The sequence below is a fragment of the Panthera onca genome, chromosome B4 (assembly GCF_046562875.1).
Source record: "Panthera onca isolate mPanOnc1 chromosome B4, mPanOnc1 haplotype 2, whole genome shotgun sequence".
In the NCBI taxonomy this organism is placed as follows: Eukaryota; Metazoa; Chordata; class Mammalia; order Carnivora; family Felidae; genus Panthera; species Panthera onca.
The window spans coordinates 38,097,439-38,115,465 of record NC_138345.1 but is presented as its reverse complement, the minus strand read 5'-3'; the positions used below and the strand labels follow the sequence as shown (position 1 = coordinate 38,115,465).

At 49.7% G+C, this 18,027-nt stretch overlaps 1 protein-coding gene across 4 annotated transcripts in view; it reads left to right on the top strand.

Annotated features, from left to right (window-relative positions):
- TSPAN11 (tetraspanin 11) overlaps positions 1-18,027 on the top strand; it is a 73,563-nt gene that overhangs the window by 17,444 nt on the left and 38,092 nt on the right. For all 4 annotated transcript variants that reach the window (XR_009617509.3, XM_060658706.3, XM_060658708.3 and 1 more), the window contains exon 2: positions 11,193-11,287. Coding sequence is in view for 3 of the 4 variants with exons in the window: in XM_060658706.3 (XP_060514689.3) it covers positions 11,204-11,287 (84 nt within the window). In the remaining variant the exon portion in view is untranslated. The remainder of the gene's footprint in view (positions 1-11,192; positions 11,288-18,027) is intronic.

The following is an 18,027-nucleotide window of genomic DNA, read 5'->3' as shown; positions in this document are numbered from 1 at the left end:
TTAGGTGTCCCTGTACCCACCTGCAACTCCATTATGATGGGAAGAGGAGAGAACAACTTTTGATAAACCACTAGCAGCCTTGGCTTATCTGCAATCAGTTTTAATCCACTATCCTCCAGAAGAGAGGGGGATATCTACCTGCAGATCAAAGTTAAGGCTTATATGTTTAAAAAGGTATATGGGGGTGGGGGGTTGTCAGTTGTACCAGCCCCCAAATGTCTGCCCACCCCCAGTGGGTTTGGGCAGCCCACCCCTTAGACACACACCTATCTTATTTGCTCACCCACTATATATTGTGCTACCCAGTCCCTATTTGTAAACTTCCAGTAAAAGTCAAGATTTCACCCGAGGCACCAAGTCTTGGCAAGGAATGAGACAGAGAAGGAAGAAATGAGCTTGCCAAGGCAGTGCATGCACCCGCCTAGACCGTGCCGTGCAGTGCACAACTCCAGGGGCAGCCGCTCACGGGCCTCTGATGTGTACACCTCCCCCTGGAGTTGAGTGATGTGGCTGCCCTGTTGTTGTCACCCCCCTGAACCCCAACACCCTGGGCTCTGGGGTCTTCCTCCTGCCCTTGCTCTTTACCCTGTAGATCCTGAGGTTACCCTGAGTGGGCCACCTCTGAACATCCATCCTTGCTATGAGAGGCTTCTCAGGAGGTGTCTCAGTGCTCCACGTACCAAAGCTTGGACAGAGAAATTGACTCTGGGTGGAGGCGATTTTTTTTTTCTTTCCTCAAAGCCTGATGAAATCCCAGACCAGCAACACCAGTGATGAGTCCCTGGGTCTGCCAGAAGAGGCTCAGCATCTTCAGTTATAAAGTAGGTACACCTGAGACAGTTAAATGAGCGACCTGGCCCAGATGAGGGGCTGACACTGCCGGAGGGGTGGGGCTTCTGACTGCTGGCCAGGACTCTAGGAGATGCTGGGGCCAGAGGTGGCTTCTCAAGGCCCTGAAACACAGGCAGAATGACTTGCCTCCCTGGAATCAGGTATTTGTTTATGTAATGAGCTCCTTTTAGGTGCTTGCATGCTCTAACAGTTCAGCCGCCCTGCCGCGGAGCGTTGTACTGGGGGAAGGAAGGAAGGAAGCCATGCTTGCACGAGGTCCTGCTGGGGTGGGCCTCGGGGCCCCAGGCTCTCCCAGCCTCTGCTGGATGGCCATCTTCAAGGGCTGGAGCAAAGGCAAGGAAAAGACTGTGTGCTGTTTGGAGAAGGGGCTAACTGCACGCTTGCCTTCAAAACCTATCGAAGCTGCCCGTCCTGCTGCCGTTTCTGGTGAGGTCTGACTCCACAAGGAAGTGCCTGACTACGTGCCAGGTGTTTCCCATCAGCAGGGGCTGGCCCGTCTCTGAGCCTTGTTTGGGTGATTTTCTACCATGGCATACTCTGGGCATAGGTCGGTATTCCTCACCTGAGGCTGGAGCTGAAAGACTAGGGGAAAGAGGGGATGATGTAGAGGGGGCACCTGGGTGGCTTAGTCATTTTAGCGGCCAACAATTGATTTTGGCTCAGGTCATGATCCTAGGGTCGTGGAATCAAGACCCGGGTCAGGCTCCACACTGAGCATGGAGCCTGCTTGGGATATTTCTCTCTCTCTCTCTCTCTCTCCCTCCCTCCCTCCCTCCCTCCCTCCCTCCCTCCCTCTCCCTCCCTCCCTCCCTCTCCCTCTCCCTCTCCCTCTCCCTCTCCCTCTCCCTCTCCCTCTCCCTCTCCCTCTCCCTCTCCCTCTCCCTCTCCCTCTCCCTCGCTGCCCCTCTCCTGTTCATGTGTGCACTCTCCCTCTCTCCTCCCTAAAAATAAAATCAATAAATAATTTAGAAAGAAAGAAAGAAAGCCCTGGAGAGAGTAATGAAAATACCAGGGCGCCTGAGTCGTTCAGTCCACTAAGCATCCGATCTTGATTTCAGCTCAGGTCATGATCTCAGTTGGTGAGTTTGAGCCCCGCATCGGGCTCTGCACTGATGGCACAGAGACTGCTTGGAATTCTCTCTCTCCCTCTCTTTCTGCCTCTCCCTGTCTCGTGCTCTCTCTCTCTCTCAAAATAAATAAATATTTTTTTAAAAATAGTGAAATTACCGCATGTGTAAATGTGCAGAAAGCAGCCAAAGCAGTACTCAGTGGGAAATACATAGCCTTCAATGTATGTATGCACCTTGAAAAAGATCAAAAGGCTGTACAACTAAGATCTCTGCACTTTATATTTGTTAAACTTCCATTTTAAGTTTAGAGAAATAGGAAATCATCGATACAACAAATTCACTAAAATACAAATAAGGAATAACATTTAACTATATCTGCCTTCTAAGAAAGACTTCTCTAACTAAAGTGATTTTTGTCATACTTTCAAACTGAAAATTTCAGGTGGTCAATGTAGGAGCATTGACCTTCAGCAAACCCATCCATCAGGAGCTTATATAAAAATTGCATTTTCGGGACATGTTGGGTAAAACAGAGCTTAGAAAGTAAGATGTTGGTGAATGATAAAAGAAGATGAGGAAAAATAATATCTCAATATATTTTCATAAGTTCAGACTTAACCTTGGCAAGTGGAAACCCAGGGAACTGATCTGGTGTCAACGGGCTGTTTCCAGGATCACCTTTGGAAAAGGTCCCCTACAACTATCCGTAGCCTTCCAATGTATAATCCCAAATTGATTCCTCTATACTTCTACAGAGAACGTAATTCTCTATCATTCTTACCCTGTCTCCTTCCATCACTGGTTATTTGGTAGGTTCTCATGATTTTGAGGCTTATCTTAACATTAACCTTAGTTAAATCGTATTAATATTTGTATCCCCCTTCTTTTAAAGTGCCTTTCCTGTCGGAACCAATCTACTCTGTTAAAGTTAGGTCCTGACTTTTCTGTAGTGGATTCCTCATGTCACCTGGGAACAGGGTCTCCTGTCACAGTCGTCTACGTAGAGTCTACTAGCAGGTGGATGGGTTTAGGTACAGAAACTGTGAAACTCTGTCTCCGGCTATCAGACACCTGGTCTCTGGCTGATATATTCTATAGGGTTACCCATACATTGTCCTTCATTGAGAAGCTCTCAGGGAGTTGGTTGTAATAATTCCTTTGCTCTTGTGTGGCACTGAGGCTGTAAGATTACAGTGCACACAGTTCTTGTGAATTCACCATCCTGTTGGATCCTCACAGCCACCCTGCAAGAGAGACAAAGCTGGACTAGCATCAGGTCCATTTTACAGAGGAGGAAGCTGAGGCCCAGAGTCACACTGCTGTAGGTGACAGCTGGTATTCACACCCAGTCTTCTAAACTGCTGACTAGTACTATTTTTATTTGCTCATTGACTCTTCTCAGAAGCACTAAGGAGGTCCTCATTTCATGGGTCAGGCTGCAGTTTACAAAAAGACGCAGGAAACACATAGCAAAGGATGACACCCATCTACACACAGAGTCCAAAAACTCCATTTATGTATAAACGTGGAGAACAAGGAAAAAGCCAAACCATTTGCCTCAGGTTATGAGTGGAGCCCTGTCTGATCCATGTAATGCATGTTGGCACTTTCAAATGAAGTAAAAAATAACCCATGTACTTAGGAAAACGTATCTCTCAGAGCATAAAGACTAAGACTTCTTGGTGCTAGGATTTTAATTCAGGTTCCACCTACAGCACCATCCACATGGCACTATAGTTAGCAATCAAACCTTAAGTTTGGTCCGGAAAAGTTGCCCACATTCATTTACCTGCACACAACAAATACAGTGATATAAATGAAACACCAGCAGTAGCCCAGAGGCCCCAGGCCAGCCCATGCCTCACGGTAGCACTAGCAGCTGCTGGATCCCCAGCCTCAAAGTTGAGGAGACGGAGGACCAGGGAGAAGAAGGTGGGCCCCCCCGGAGGGTTCCCCTAAGCAGTTTGGTATCTTGATAGTGACAGCTGCTTCTCCTGACCCAGGAACACTGGCCCCACCACCTCCTCCTGCGGCCCCTGCCTGGGGTCTTGGCCCCTGGAAGCTTCCCTCATTTTTAGCTTCCACCAGAGGCCACCAAGCTGAGAGAACTTAACCAGAAGCCAGAACTGGAACCGCCCAGATAAAAGTAAAACATCTGCACCCACTCTGCCCATGTCTCTCCACTTCCCAGTTCTGTGCCTTCCTCTTCTGGAAGAGGGATAGTCACACCATTATGGGATAGTTTTAAGTAGTAAATTACTGCACATATAGCACTTAGCTCAGTTGTCTAGCATGTGGTTAGCATTTAGGAAATTTATTATTATTATTATTATTATTATTATTATTATTATTATATCAGCCAATCAAAATTTGTTGGTGGCCATGGAGATAGGAGACCAGGTCCCTGCCCTGCCACTCATCTGCACTGTGACTTTGGCCACAGTGTGATCACCCCCACCACTAGTTCCTTCCCCATCCCCGCCCCAGGGATCCTTTTGGCACTTTTCAGCTGACCCATTTGGAAGGTCGGAGAAAATCCCACTTTCCTGACTGCTTCAGAGAGACTTTCCACCCACCAGGAATGGGTCAGACAAGTGGAAATTACAAGAAGAGAAGGAAAAGACAAAGAAGGACAAAGCTGTCTATGCAGGGGAAGGAATCACGCTATGCAGGGCTGCAACCAGCTTTATTAGGAGCCCACATTAAGTTATAAATTCAACCACTTAGATTGTTTTTTTTCCTTTCCAACTGCTTTTGCCCATCATGCAGGCATGGTCACTCGTTGGCCAAGAACCCAGAAGTGGAAACTGGCACTTACTTAGAGGAAGGGGTAGGGGTGGGGTGGGGTCTGGTTTTTCCATAGCAAACACACACTGGTTTTGTTTTTATTTTAGAATCACTAAGCTCCCCGGGAGCCCCCTCCCTGACCTCAGATATGAGGTGCTCACCCCTTAGGAAATGAAGAGTCAAGGCACCCCCAAACATGAGCTTTTTTGAATGGGAGCAGAGAAGAGGCCCCTGACATCCCAGGAGTAAAGAGTATAGGGAAATGGGAAAAGTCACAACTACAGTGTGGCCAGCAAGATTGTCCCCAGGCCCCTAACCTGATTTGCTGGCCTTTCTGCAGCCACGGTGCCCAGCCATACCTCCAGGCCTCTGCTCACAGCATCCTCTCTGCCTGAGCAGCCTTCCTTCCTGTTCTGCCTGCAGGGACTCTACTGGTCCTCAAAGACCAGATTAAATGCCTCTCTCACCTGCCCATCCCATTGTGGCAGAATTACTGCCACTTCCTCTGTGCCACCCTCAGGGTGTAGAGGTGATCTACATGCCTGTGCCCCACCCCTGGACTAACTCCAGTGATTCTGAGTACAGCTCTTGGCACATAGTGGGGACTCAGTGCACGTTTGTTGAATGATTGAAGGATGCAGCTGGCCCAGGGACCAACAGTGCCTCCGTACTTACCTGGGATTTGTACAGTCTGCCCCCAAGCACTCCACACCTCCTGCCTCCCCTCACCATTAAAGGACTCAGCTCTTCCCTCACCCACCACCCAGGGGATTCATTCTGCCCCCAACTCTGGTGCTCACCCTGGCTGAGCCTTGCCCTGCACAGCGTGAGTTCCCACACATCTGGCCAGCCCACTGGGCTCTTTGTACATATCTCTCATCCTCTCTGTACTTTGAGACTCATTCACTTGGGGGGCTGGCAGTAGAAGAGATAATAATCCCCAGTTCTCATGGCCCGGGACGTTACACATCCGGCCTGATGAAAGTCCCCCAAATCTGTCACTTCACCATCAAGGCATTTGCGGTTGCTTTTCTGAGAATCCTGTGGTGTGGGTCCTGACTGTGCTATTAGCAGCCCCCAGGCCTCTGGCTGCCCTTGAATGCCAGCTTTGTTCTGTACTCAGAGCCTGGGCCTGGAGGGACAGGCACCCTGAAGCTGCATTAGCAGGCTGTCTGGGAAGTCTCTGACATCTCAACGGGAACACGTCCTAAATGTGGATTTTGTGTGAGAGGGTGTGCCCACCCCGCGCTCCACCCGTACCCACTCAGCTATGTCTATTCAGATGCAAAGGATGGTCTTAGTGCAGGGGTATGGACTTCCAGAACTCGTAGGGGCTTTAAAGAACACTGATCCAAAGTGGCCCTCAGACCAGCAACAGCATCTGGGAGTAGGGTGACCTGACATCCTGACTTGCTGGGGGTGGTCCAGGTTTAGCACTGAAAGTCCAATATTCTGAAAAATCCCTCCCTCAGTCATGGGCACATTAGATCATTAGCTACCTACTTGCCTGCCTTGTGGCTTCCTGACACTTGCCTGCCTTATGGGTAGGAAAACATACAGAGGGGATGCAACCTGCCAAAGTGCAGGCAGCAAGGAAGGGGCAGAGGCAGGAGAAGTGTCCTGCCTCCGTGGGTGGCTCAGCTGCCCGGTCTCAGCAGATTCAGCCGATACACCAGGGCCCAACCAGTCAGCTTGTTAGAAGATTAAGAAGGCACTGAAAAGGGGCATCTGGGTGGCTCAGTCTGTCGAGCATCTGACTTTAGCTCAGGTCATGATCTCAAGGTCATGAGTTTGAGCCCTATGTTGGGCTCTGTGCTGACAGCTCGGAGCCTGCAGTGTGCTTCAGTTTCTGGGTCTCCCTCTCTCTCTGCCCCTCCCCTGCTTGTGCTCTGTCTCTTAAAAATAAGTAGGAAAACATTAAAAAAAAAAAAGGCACTGAAAAAGACTCAAACTAGTTGCTGCCATCACTGGGCACTGGTCTCAGGAGGGAAGGTAGAGATGGCCATCTTCAGGGAGGGGGGACCCCGCTGAGCTTGGAGAATGTGGGAGGGCAGCAAGGAGCCAGGACTCCAGATTCAGGGCACAGTGGGGCCAAGGCTGGAGGGAGGGGCAGCAGGTCTTGTAAGAGGCCAGAGAAGAGATCAGCTTGGCTGGAGCAGGGCTCCAGGAGGTACGGTCACCTCTTCTTTTTACTCAGGCTAGTCCAGGACCCCATGACCAACAGTGACTACCACCTCTGGGTGGGAAGGTATCTCTGCCTTGCCTGCCCCCACTCTCTGCCTCTGGCCCCTGAGGGAAACCTCCTGCCATTGGTTCACAAAGTCCAATTCCCCATCCTCTAGACAGAAATAAAACCCACTTAGGAAGGTAAGCTATTTCCCACAAATCCTCAGATGCCCCTCGGAGTTCTGTGAACATGGTCTTGGAGGCTCTGAAGCCCTGCTTCCTCCATCCTGGCAGGTCAAATGGCACGTGTTTGCTTTTCTCCTCTCTGGAGGAGAGGCCTTTCCTACCCCCACCCCCCAGCCACTGTCCCCACGTGTTACTCGCTAACCACAGGGGAGACTGAGGAAAACAAGGTCCTGGAGAGGGGTGTCCATCAGGGCAGCTGTCTGTCTGCCAGGAATCCCATCCAGAACCACCTGGCAGGTGGGCTGGGAGTATCCACACTCCTAGGAGGGTAGTTGCCTCACCCTCCCTATCCACCTGTCCCGGGCCACTAGGCAGTCAAGTTAAGGGCAATCAATGTCCTGAAGCTGATGCAGAACCACAGGAGAGTGTTCAGTGAGGCCATCCTTCATGAGGCTTGCATTTCAGAAAGAGTCCCTTGGCAGGGGCCGAGGGGCTCGGGCTGATGAGACGCCCAGAGACATTTAAGAAGTTAGTGCTGAAGTCCAAGAAGGAGATGGTGAGGTCTCAACCAGACCAGTGGCAGCAGGGATGGTGGGCAGGGGACAGATACCTACGGGCAGGTAGTGAGTACAATTAAGAGGCAGCAGGGGAATGAGCCCAGGGAGGAGGAGGAGGAAGAAGAAGCATGGCTGCTTCTGACATGCAAGGGGAAGGATTGGCGAACAGAGGAGTGAGGGTCCCAGAAGCCAGGGGGAGGGGCTGGGCCACAGTGCCATGTGCTGGGAGAGGATTCACCTCTGCCAGAGCGGCATCAGTGCAGGATGAGGGTGGCTTAGGGATCCAGGGGAGGGGAGGAAATGGAGACTCAGGTAGATATTTTCAAATGAGAAGGGAAGCAGCTTCTAGGGAAGTAGTTAGAAGAATGCCTAGGATAAAGGAGCATTTTTGCATCGATAAGGAGGGAAACGTGTGTGTGTGTGCTTGTTTCCCTGAGAAAGGTAATACAGCTCTAAAAGTGTCTGAGACCCAGGCTTTTTAAAACTGATCGCTCTTATAGCTCGAAATGGCTACAAGAGCTGTAGTCAGCCCATCAGGATTCCAACCAACAGGAAGAAGGAAAGACTGAAGGGAGACATGCCCCCTCCTCACTTTAAGGATATTTCTGATCATTAGAGATAAAGACTGACATTCATTAATGACAAAGGGATCGATCTACCAGGATGATATCACAACTCCAAATCTGTATGCACTCCATAAAACAATTGCAAAATAGACGCAGCAAAAATGGACAGAACCAAAGAATAGACAAATTCATGGTCATGGCGGGGGTCTGTAGTATACCTTTTCAACAGATCAGAGAACCAACAGACACAAATACAGTAAAGCTATAGATGTGAAAAGTGCTGTTAGCAGATTTGGCCTAACTAACACACACAGAGTTCTGCACCCTACTTTTTTTTTCAAATGCACGTGAAGCATACACCCCGAAAATAATACCTCTAAGAAGTCTAGTACACTACTTCTGCTTCCATGCCTTTTGCCAGCAGTCAATCCTGGCTGCACCTAGCAGGAAGGAATGCTGGGAAATGTCTCCTCCAGGTGGCCAGTGCTCACTGAAACTGAGGGATTCTGGTCCGAAGGCAGAAGGGGAGAACAAGTATTAAGGAAACCAGCCATCTCTGTCCCTTTGTCCCGTCCCTTGACAGCCTGAGTCCCAAGAGCACTGCACAGTGGGTAAGAGCTTGGGCTGAGTCAGATGCCCCTCACCCTCTCCTGGCTTTGCCACTTACTTGCTGTGTGACTTTGGATAGGTTATTTAACCTATGTGAGCCTCCGTTTCCTTACCTTTTAAAACCAGGAATTACCCTTCTTCCTAGGGCTGTTGGAAAGATGGAACAAGATAACACGTATAAAGCACTTAGTTCTGTGCCTGGCACATAATAAATGCTCAATAAATGTTAGCGGCTCAGAGACGCTAAGTAACTTACCCAAGGTCAAACAGCCAATAAATGACAAGTTTAGCTTTCAAATCCAAGCATCTGGCTCTAAGCTGGGAAGCTGGTTCTTTGGGGCCTCTGCCACCCCCAGCACAGGGCCCTACATACAGTGGGGATGTGGTGGAGGAAGAAGCCTGAACAGGAGGGGATAGGAAACTGCTACCACCAATTAGCCTTGTCACTTTAGCGAATGTTAATTTCCTCATTCCCTCTGCAGAAGGTTGAATTAATGAGCCCAGAGGTTTTTTTTCCCCCTGACCCTGATGTATTCAGTTCTATCTTATCTACCACTAATGGCTGAAATTTTACCGTTAGAAATGTGTTTCTTTTTGTTAAATCCTGTCTTCTGCCTCAACTCCTTTTTTAAAAATACAGTTTTCCTTTAGAGGGTGCTAGCCCCTTCGTTTGCGGGTCCTGACACTTGGTATACAGGTCTAGAGAAGGGTCTATAGCCTGGCTCTGCGGGCCCTGGTTGGGAGGAGAGATGCAGACAGGAGAGCCCAGGGCCCAAACAAGCTGTCCATTTACTAATGGCCCACAGTGGCCCAGAGGCTCTTTTGTCAGGGCCACCTGCACAACGGCCGTGTAATAGCTCCTGTTCCAGTCGCCCAGCTGACCCCATCTATCACCATTTTTCACCCTTTTTTTTTGTAGGCTTCCTTTTTTTCTCCTTCTGTATTTTTGTCCACCACACTGCCTCTGAGACAAAATCGGAGAAAAATGGGTTTTGTCCTTTTTTAACCAGAAGACTAAAAGTCTTAAATTACCTTCTTCAAGTTCTGCAAATAGAAATCCCAAATAAGACAGCCACCTTTTCTTTTCTTTCTTCCTCTCTCTGTCTAGGAGCCCATGGGCTTGAAATAAAAGGCAGAGTGGTAGCTTAGGAAGAACAGTGTGGGCTCAGCCCAGCACCGGCCAGGAAGAGGAGCAGGGTGGTAGCAGGGAGGGCCTGACTGGAGATGGAGAATGAGGGAGAAAGAGAATGGAAATGAGCAAAACCAGTGCCCCATTGCTTATAGCTCTAGAATAAGAAAGGTCCCCTCAAGGGCCCGGTTTCTTAAAGAACAACTGCTCTGTGCGTGGTAGAGCATGGGCGGGTGCCGGGGGGAAATGGAGCTGAGGGGAAGAGGAAGCTACAGAGGCTGTTGTTCAGACTTACTGGGAAACAAATGGGGTTACCAGGTACAGTGAAACTCCTGTACGTGTCACCCCACTGACGTCATGGTTCCCAGAGAGCCCCTCAGTGGGCAATAGGACAAGCAGAGGGAGCGTGGTTCCAGGGCAACAGCTAGGAATTTGGGGGCTGGAGTCCTGGGTTCTAATCCGTGCTGCATATAATAATAATAGCTAGCATTTATGGAGCACTTACTGTGTACCAAGGACTATGCTAAACACCTCACATAGATGATCACATTTTATCTTCCAAACAAGACTGCAGCATAGGTATCGTTATTATTTCTGGTACAGATGAGGACGCTGAGGAATGAGCAGTTGAATGACTCACCCAAAGTCTCACGTATCTTGTGACAGACCTGGGTTTGAACCCGGGGAGTCAGACTCCAGAGCTCTTGTCTGCCTGCCAAACAACAAGGCCTGCTGACCTGCTTCCTCATGGGGAAAGTCAAGGTGCAGGGGACAGGTAGGGTGCACTGGGTGAGGCTGATATTCTCTCCAGCCTGCACTGTCTGATTTGGGGCTCATGCCTCACCTACACACAAAAAGATCCCGCTCAAGTAATGCAGAGTGCCAGACTCCGGGGCCAAGCACACACGCCAAGTGTGCGTGAGTATGTGTATGTGTAGGACAGGTAAATTTGTGTCCTGCAACCCTGATGAGACAGGAGAAGAGAATCAGAACACACAGCAAGGTCAGTGCAAAGTCTGTAGGAAGACCTGTAGGTTAGACTTAGGTCAAAAGGGCAAAACCAAGATCCAAAGGGTCTAGAAAATTCTTCTCAGTGCACCTGTATTGTGCATCCAATAGCCTTTGAATTTCCCTGATCCTTCCTCCAGGTTACATAGCCACAGCCTCAGACCCACCTGGCCAAATGGGCTAGTAAGGAGTCCTGGCTCTGGGAGGAGGACAGTGGCTCCCCATGGTCTGCCACCCCCCAACACATGTGTCTTCTTTGCAGGCCCAGCAACCATGGCCCATTACAAGGCCGAGCAGGACGACTGGCTGCTCGTCTACCTGAAGTATTTACTCTTTGTCTTTAACTTCTTCTTCTGGGTAAGTGAATTTTGCACACACGTCCCCCTCCCCAGCGGAGTGAGTCAAGCCACCTTTGTTTTTGTTGTGAGTCACCACTCTGGTTGATTTCTTCCAAATCAAAGACCACCCATGGGCAAATTCTGCCTACTTGAAAGCAAACATGTACATTTGCTGCTGAGGGGGAAGAAAAGAATCTGGTCTGCAGGTTGGCGTGGAGTCCTACCACGTGGCATCTGAATGGAGGATGCATGAGAACAACATGGAGTGTTGTGCTCCAGCCCACTGCACAAAGGGTCCGGCTCTTCCTCCACAGCTAACTTGTTGCACCAGGGCTTTGTGGGAAATGTGCATGCCTGAAACAATTGCTTGTTTTCCACTGAAGCCCATTTGTCTCTCCTGGTTAACTTTCTCCATGCCTGAGGCCGGTGTGACAGCAATGGCCTCTGTAGTGACTCGTGTCAGGAAGCCTGCCCGTGGAGGTCTTTCAGGAGGAGTGGGTTCTGTCCACTTGAGGCAATTATTGGAGTAATTGGGAGCAGAAGACCATCAGTTCCCCCAAGTAGCCAGACACCGGAATATGTGTACTTTGTATCACAATCTCACGAAATCTGGAGAGGCAGAAGGGTGCTTAAGAGGCTAAACAGGCTTTGCTCGGCTCTGCTGCTTACTGATGGTGTGGCCTCCGGCAAGCCACTTAACATCAGCGAGTCTCTTTCCCCAGCTACAAAACGGGGAATCGTTTCCAGCCGCTTGGGATTTGTTAAAAACAAGACAACAGGCCCCAAATGGAGGTACTTACACCAAGCCATCATGTCACCAAACCGAGACTTAATTATGGTCAATTACGGTCTCAGCTCTCCCAGAAATGGCATCCTAAACTAGTCAATCGGGAATCGCCTGATGAGCACTAGTTACGTAGTCTGCCTGATAGATCCCCACCTTCCCCTGAGGGAAAGTAACCTTGCAATAGCCAGACTGCTTTTTTGCCCAATATAACATCCTTGTTCCTGCTCCCTTCTGGGTATAAAAGTCTTTTCTTTGGTGCAGGTCCTCAGAGCTCCTTCCTGTCTGTTAGATTGGATGCTGCCCGGTTGGAAGCAACTTCTGCTCAAAGAAACTTTTAAAATGTTTAATATGCCTCAGTTTATCTTTTAACAGTTCGCTTAGCAGATGCTCTAAAACTATATGTTAAGTGCTTAGCTCAGTCTCTGCACATAGAGGGCATTCGATATGCAATATTTTGGGTATGTTAGATGCAGAAAGCCTGAAAATACCACCAGATCAACCTGCTGATAAAACAGAGCTGAGTTTCCTTATTACCCCGGGAAGCGATGCTCTCCCTTGACAGAGTCTTAGAAACATCTCAGAAAAACAAAGGCAAAGATAGGTTATATCTATGTTTTCAGGGTCTTCCATTAAGACTAATGAAACTGCCTAAAGTGGGGCAGTGCGTTAAGACACTGAAGGATAGTGACACACAGTAATTTAGGATTGTTGGGCACAGCAAGACCAGGGTTTGGAGAGCCTTGGAGAGTAGACAGTCACTTGATGCTATCTGTTAAAAAGTCGAACAATTTGATGTTTGTTTAAATGTTTTCTGCAAAGTTCCTTAAATGAACAATAAACTTTTTTTACTTGCAACTTTTATCTTCCTGAGCAAGAAAGCACTATTCCTGGAATAGTGAAGCTGTATTGAGGAAGACAGTGGAATAATAAAGCCACGCTGATGTGATCAGTAAGCTGTGTGGGTGTAGATAGTTTTGATTCTCAGAGATAAATCCGATAGAGTGCTTGGGATTCTTGCTGAGTGAGGGTTTTTTTTTCTTTTAAGAATGTTTTTCCTGAGCATAAAGGTCTATGTCTCCACAACCGATAATCCCTAAAATACTGAAAAGTATAAATAAGAAAATAAAGATTGCCCATAGCTCACACCATTAGGTCCCTAGAGATGCTGTAACAAGGCATCATGAACTGAGTAGTTTCAAACAACAGAACTTTATTCTCTCACAGCTCTGGAGGCTGGAAGTCCAAAATCAAGGTGTCATCAGGGCCACGCTTGTTCTTAGAGGCTGGGTAGAATCTTGCCTTGACTCTTCCAAAATTCGGGTGGTGACCTGCAATTTTTGGCATTCTTAGGCTTGCAATGTCCTGATTCCGGTCTCTGCCTCTGCCATCCCATACTGTTCTTCCCATTCATAGGTGCTGGGGTTAGGACTTCAACAAACCTTTTGGTGGGGGGACACAATTCAACCCATAATACTTCTCATCCAGGGATGACCACTGTTGACACTCCCCCTAGACTTGGCCCTGATCAGGACAGGAGATGGTGGTGACCTACAGTATGGGGGTGACAGTGGGGATCAAATATTTGGAGAGAGTCAAGGGACTTGGGAGGCAAAGTTAGGTCATTAGCTGGCTGAGGGGGATTAAAATGTAACCCTTGAGTAGATGGTAAAGCTCTTCACCTCAGCAGTAGACTAGAAAGACAAGCTACTGGGCATCAGATGGCGAGGTCAGTTGTAGGCACGGTGAGTCTGAGTTGCCAGGAAACATCTGAGGAGAGATGCTCCATGGGAAGTTGGCTTATGGGTCTGGATCATTCCCACCCAGCTGGTGGCTACAGCCACAGAAACAGGTGAGAACCCCCAAAGATAGCATGGAGACTGAGAAGAGAGGCAAGAATGAGATGTAAAACGTCCCAATGGTCAGGAGTGGGTCTGGGTTCAACAATGGCCCCTGTTTGCCCTGACTGAAGGAGCTTCTGAGATGTGGGACTCATGGAGAGCCCCAGGCAAGGAGATACCCGTGGTTCCCCAGGGAAGGCGGAGGAGAGGCTGTCAGAGCCGTGGGAGGAAAACTGGGAGAGACAGAAGCTGGAGATTGGGAGGGCTGGGCTGTGCTAAAGGGAGAAGACACATCAAGTATTTTAAGGCCCAGAAAGTGGCCATCAGGTTTGACCACACAGAGTTTACTGGTGGCTGTGGTGAGAGTACTCTGAGGAGAGTAGTGGCAGGAGGTGAGGGGCGGTGAGGAAGTGGGCACTCTGTGTAGACACCACCTGCTGGGCACCAGGAGAAGAGAGAGGGCAGTAGCTGGCAGGGCCCGAAGGCTGTTGTGAGGTGCTCAGTGCAGAGTATCTTTGGAAGGGCCCTGACATTGCACATCCTGCCTTTGACCACCCTCAGGGTCCCCTCCATCCTGAGTGGACTCAGAGTCTGTCTGTTTGGTGCTGGCATTCCTTTGGGAGTGGTAGGGAGAGGGACGTGGGGGTGGCAGCACAGGCAGATGGGCAGCGAGCGTGTTACCAGAGCAGCTACCAGTGAGGGGGAGCTTCCCCCATATAGATCTCCCTGCTTTGGGTTAAAAATACCCCTGCCTGGGGGCCTGGCTGGATGTGGACCAGCTTCCCGGGGACCCATTCAGCCAGGCCTCATCCGCCTTATGACAGATGGTCAGTTAAGGAATATCCAGGCCTCAGTCTCCAGCCCAGGAGCATCCTGGCATTGTCCCCTGGACCCACTGCCATGTCCTCAGAAGTAGATATGGGACAGACTGCTGGCCCGTCTCCTCCCACAGCAGAGCACAACATCATGCATTTTGCAGTGCACAAAGTCCCTGGGAATTTACCAGAATTCCCTAGGGAGGGGGCCGTGTCAGGGAGGGCCCCTTCCCTCGAGAGAAGGATCACCCCACTACACACAGCCCAGAGTCCAGCAGCCGGCCCCACACCTGAGCCCCTCTCCTAAGACACATAACAATGCCGTTGTCTACACCGGCCACCACTCCCACCTCTTCTGCCTTCCTCTTAAGACTCTAATGCCGAGAGCCAGGGAGGGTCTTCAGAGAGCAGCCAGTCTTCTGTCCTCTAAGCCCCTTGCTACCACCAGCACAACCATGCAGACACAGAGAGCGAGCCCAGACAGCAGCAACAGGTTGTTCTTGCGAGTATGATTGGGGTGAACACTCAAACTTCCTTTCTCCCCCAGAACAGTGTTCCCTCCCCATACATCACCTTGCCACACTCTGTCCAAATTCAGCACAGAGAGGATCAGGAAGCCTTCCTCGTGGTGGTTTATGATGCCTAGCCCTTGTGAGTCACTGCTGGATAAAGACCTTCCTCGGGTTATCTCTTGCGATCCCCCAACCAACCATGATGGTCGGTATCACCATTATCCTTGGGCAGGGAGCAAGTTCACCCAGTTCAGAATCTTGCACAAAGTCCTCTAATGGTGACACCCAGGCATTCTGGCCAACAATAACAACAGTCAAAAACTCCATCTGCAGTGTTTAACAAGTACTGGGCAAGGCACTTGGAACAAATCAGTGACGGAGTCCCTAGCATGCATGGTACTTACTATGGAGGCTTCCTCTGTGGAAGCATCATTCTGTGTAATCTTCCCGGTACCCCTGCACCCCTGAACAGCTCTAGTAGAAGCCCCACTTTGCAGAGGGGGGAGCAGTTTGCCCAAAGACCCAGAGCTGGAGCCCAGCTCTCTTTCACCTCTAAACCTATGCGCACGGCCCCCAGCTCCGAGTCCTGCACTCTCCTACAATGTCTTTGGGGCATCTGTGGATTAGTGTGACAATAGAGCATGCTGGGAAGACTCAGGCTCAAGTTTGGGTTCAGATTCAGATCTTATTTATTTGCCATGGGACATTAGTTGCTGTGGACTGAATTGTGACCCCTGATAATTCATATGTTGAAGTCCCAAACCACAATGTCCCTGTATTTGGAAATAGGGCCTTTAAGAGGTAATTAAGGTTAAATGGGATCAGAAGGGTGGGATCCTAATCCGATAGGATGGGCGGCCTTACCAGTAGAGGAAGAGAGAGATCTCTCTTTATAAGCACACAGAGGAAAGGCCATATGAGGAGGGCAGGGCAGGGCATCCTTACCAACACTGAATCAGCCAGCACCTTAGCTTAGGACTTCAGTCTCCAGAACCGTGAGAGACAGAAATGCATTTCTGTGGTTTAAGCCACTCAGCTATGTATTTTATCCTCGTAGCCTAAGCAGACTAAAAGGTTAGGCAAATCACTGAATCTCACCAAGTCTCACCTTTTTTCAGACACTCAGTGGGAGTGTCAAGCCCTGTAGGAATTAAAGATGAATATTTGGAAAAATAGCATAGTTTCTGACACACTTGGTGCTCAGCTAGAATATGTAGCTATTTGAGGAGACTAAGGGACATGCCTCATCAGTTAGAGCTTCCTCTGTTCATAGCACTGGCTTTAAGACTTTGGGGATCATGATCCATGTAAGAAACAGACATAAGCATAAGCAATGACTATGTGAAGAATTGTTCGTAAAGCCAAGCTTACCTTTACTGTGTGCAGTGCACTCTGATATTTTCTCTTCTGCCTTGTGTCATTTTGTTTTGTTTTGCTTTGTAGTGCAGGTTACAATCCACCAAATTTATTTCACAGCCATAATGGGTTACAGTCCAAAGTTTCAGAACCCAGAGCAGCAGGATGGTGAGAGCGGCCGCCGCCTCCACCCTGGCGTGGGCAGGACACAGGTGCCAGTGGCCATGAGCCAGGCCTGGGGGTCTCGATGAGACTTTAAACCCAGTCTCCCCGCCTCCCAATCAACTGTGCCATGGTTGCAAAATTTGAAGGCCGTGAATCAGTTTACACTCTGCATTGATTCTCACAACCACTCTTTAATGTCTCCATCCCTGTTTTGTAGAGGTGAAATGAGGCTCACGTGGTTGGCAGAATCTTATGTGAATTCTGGGTTTTCTGACTCAAAGTCCAGTGTTCTTCCCATCTGCAGAGACCACTGATCAATAATCACAGCCTTAGACCCGCTGCTATGATGCTTCCTTGGAACCCAAGATGTCCCCAAGGTTTAAGGTTGCACCTGAATTGGGATGTTACGATGGTGTGGGCAGGCATGCAGATTGTGAAGGATATAAGCAAGACTTCAGAAGTGCCCCACTAGACACCCACATCCTGTGCCTAAGCTTCACCGTGCCTCTGGCCCCCAGGCCTGCAACACTCAACCCACACCTGATCCCCCCATCCTTCAGCGTCTCCCCATCCCTGATTCCACCCCCTCCCCCTCTTGCATTTGATCGGGGCCATCTCATGGGGCAGAGGAGACCCCTTGGATGTAGCTTTGGGTCAGGAGCCAAAAATGCCAACACTTTTATGCCTCCTCCCTGATCCTAAAAAGATAATGTGATCCTGGCTTCCCTACATGGTGCCTAGGAAATGCTTTTCTTCCCTCCCATTTCCTGCATGGCTCCCTATAGCTCCCGTCATCCCTGCAATGTTGTTCCCTAATTTATTATTTTAATTAGCTGCTTGGCTGTGTTAATAATCAAAACCTTCCCAGCCTCCCCGGAGCTATGCCAGGCTACTGGAGAACGGGAGAAGAGCCGGCTGCTCCCGGAGCTCTGTGCTGCCCCGGGGTGTTGTGTGAGGCATTGGTACTTCCCTTGGGGACCAGTGAGGCTTGGCCTCCAGGGGACCCTTGGGATCCCTTAGGGGGGACATGGGCCAACATGGGAGGCAGAGATGGTGGAAGACTCGTGCCCCGGCCAGGGGAGGGAAGTGAGGTGACTTCAGGACATCTCTCTAGGACTCCCATGGAAGGCCTAGAAAAGAAGAGCCCCAGCTCGCTCTCCTGCTGAGGGTAGAGAGCCCTTTACCTCCACATCATCGTCCCACTGTACGGGCCTTTGCCTGCCTCTCAGGACATGTCATCTGTGACAGAACAGGTGAGGGGTCCCATGGCTGGTTTTTCTCCTGCT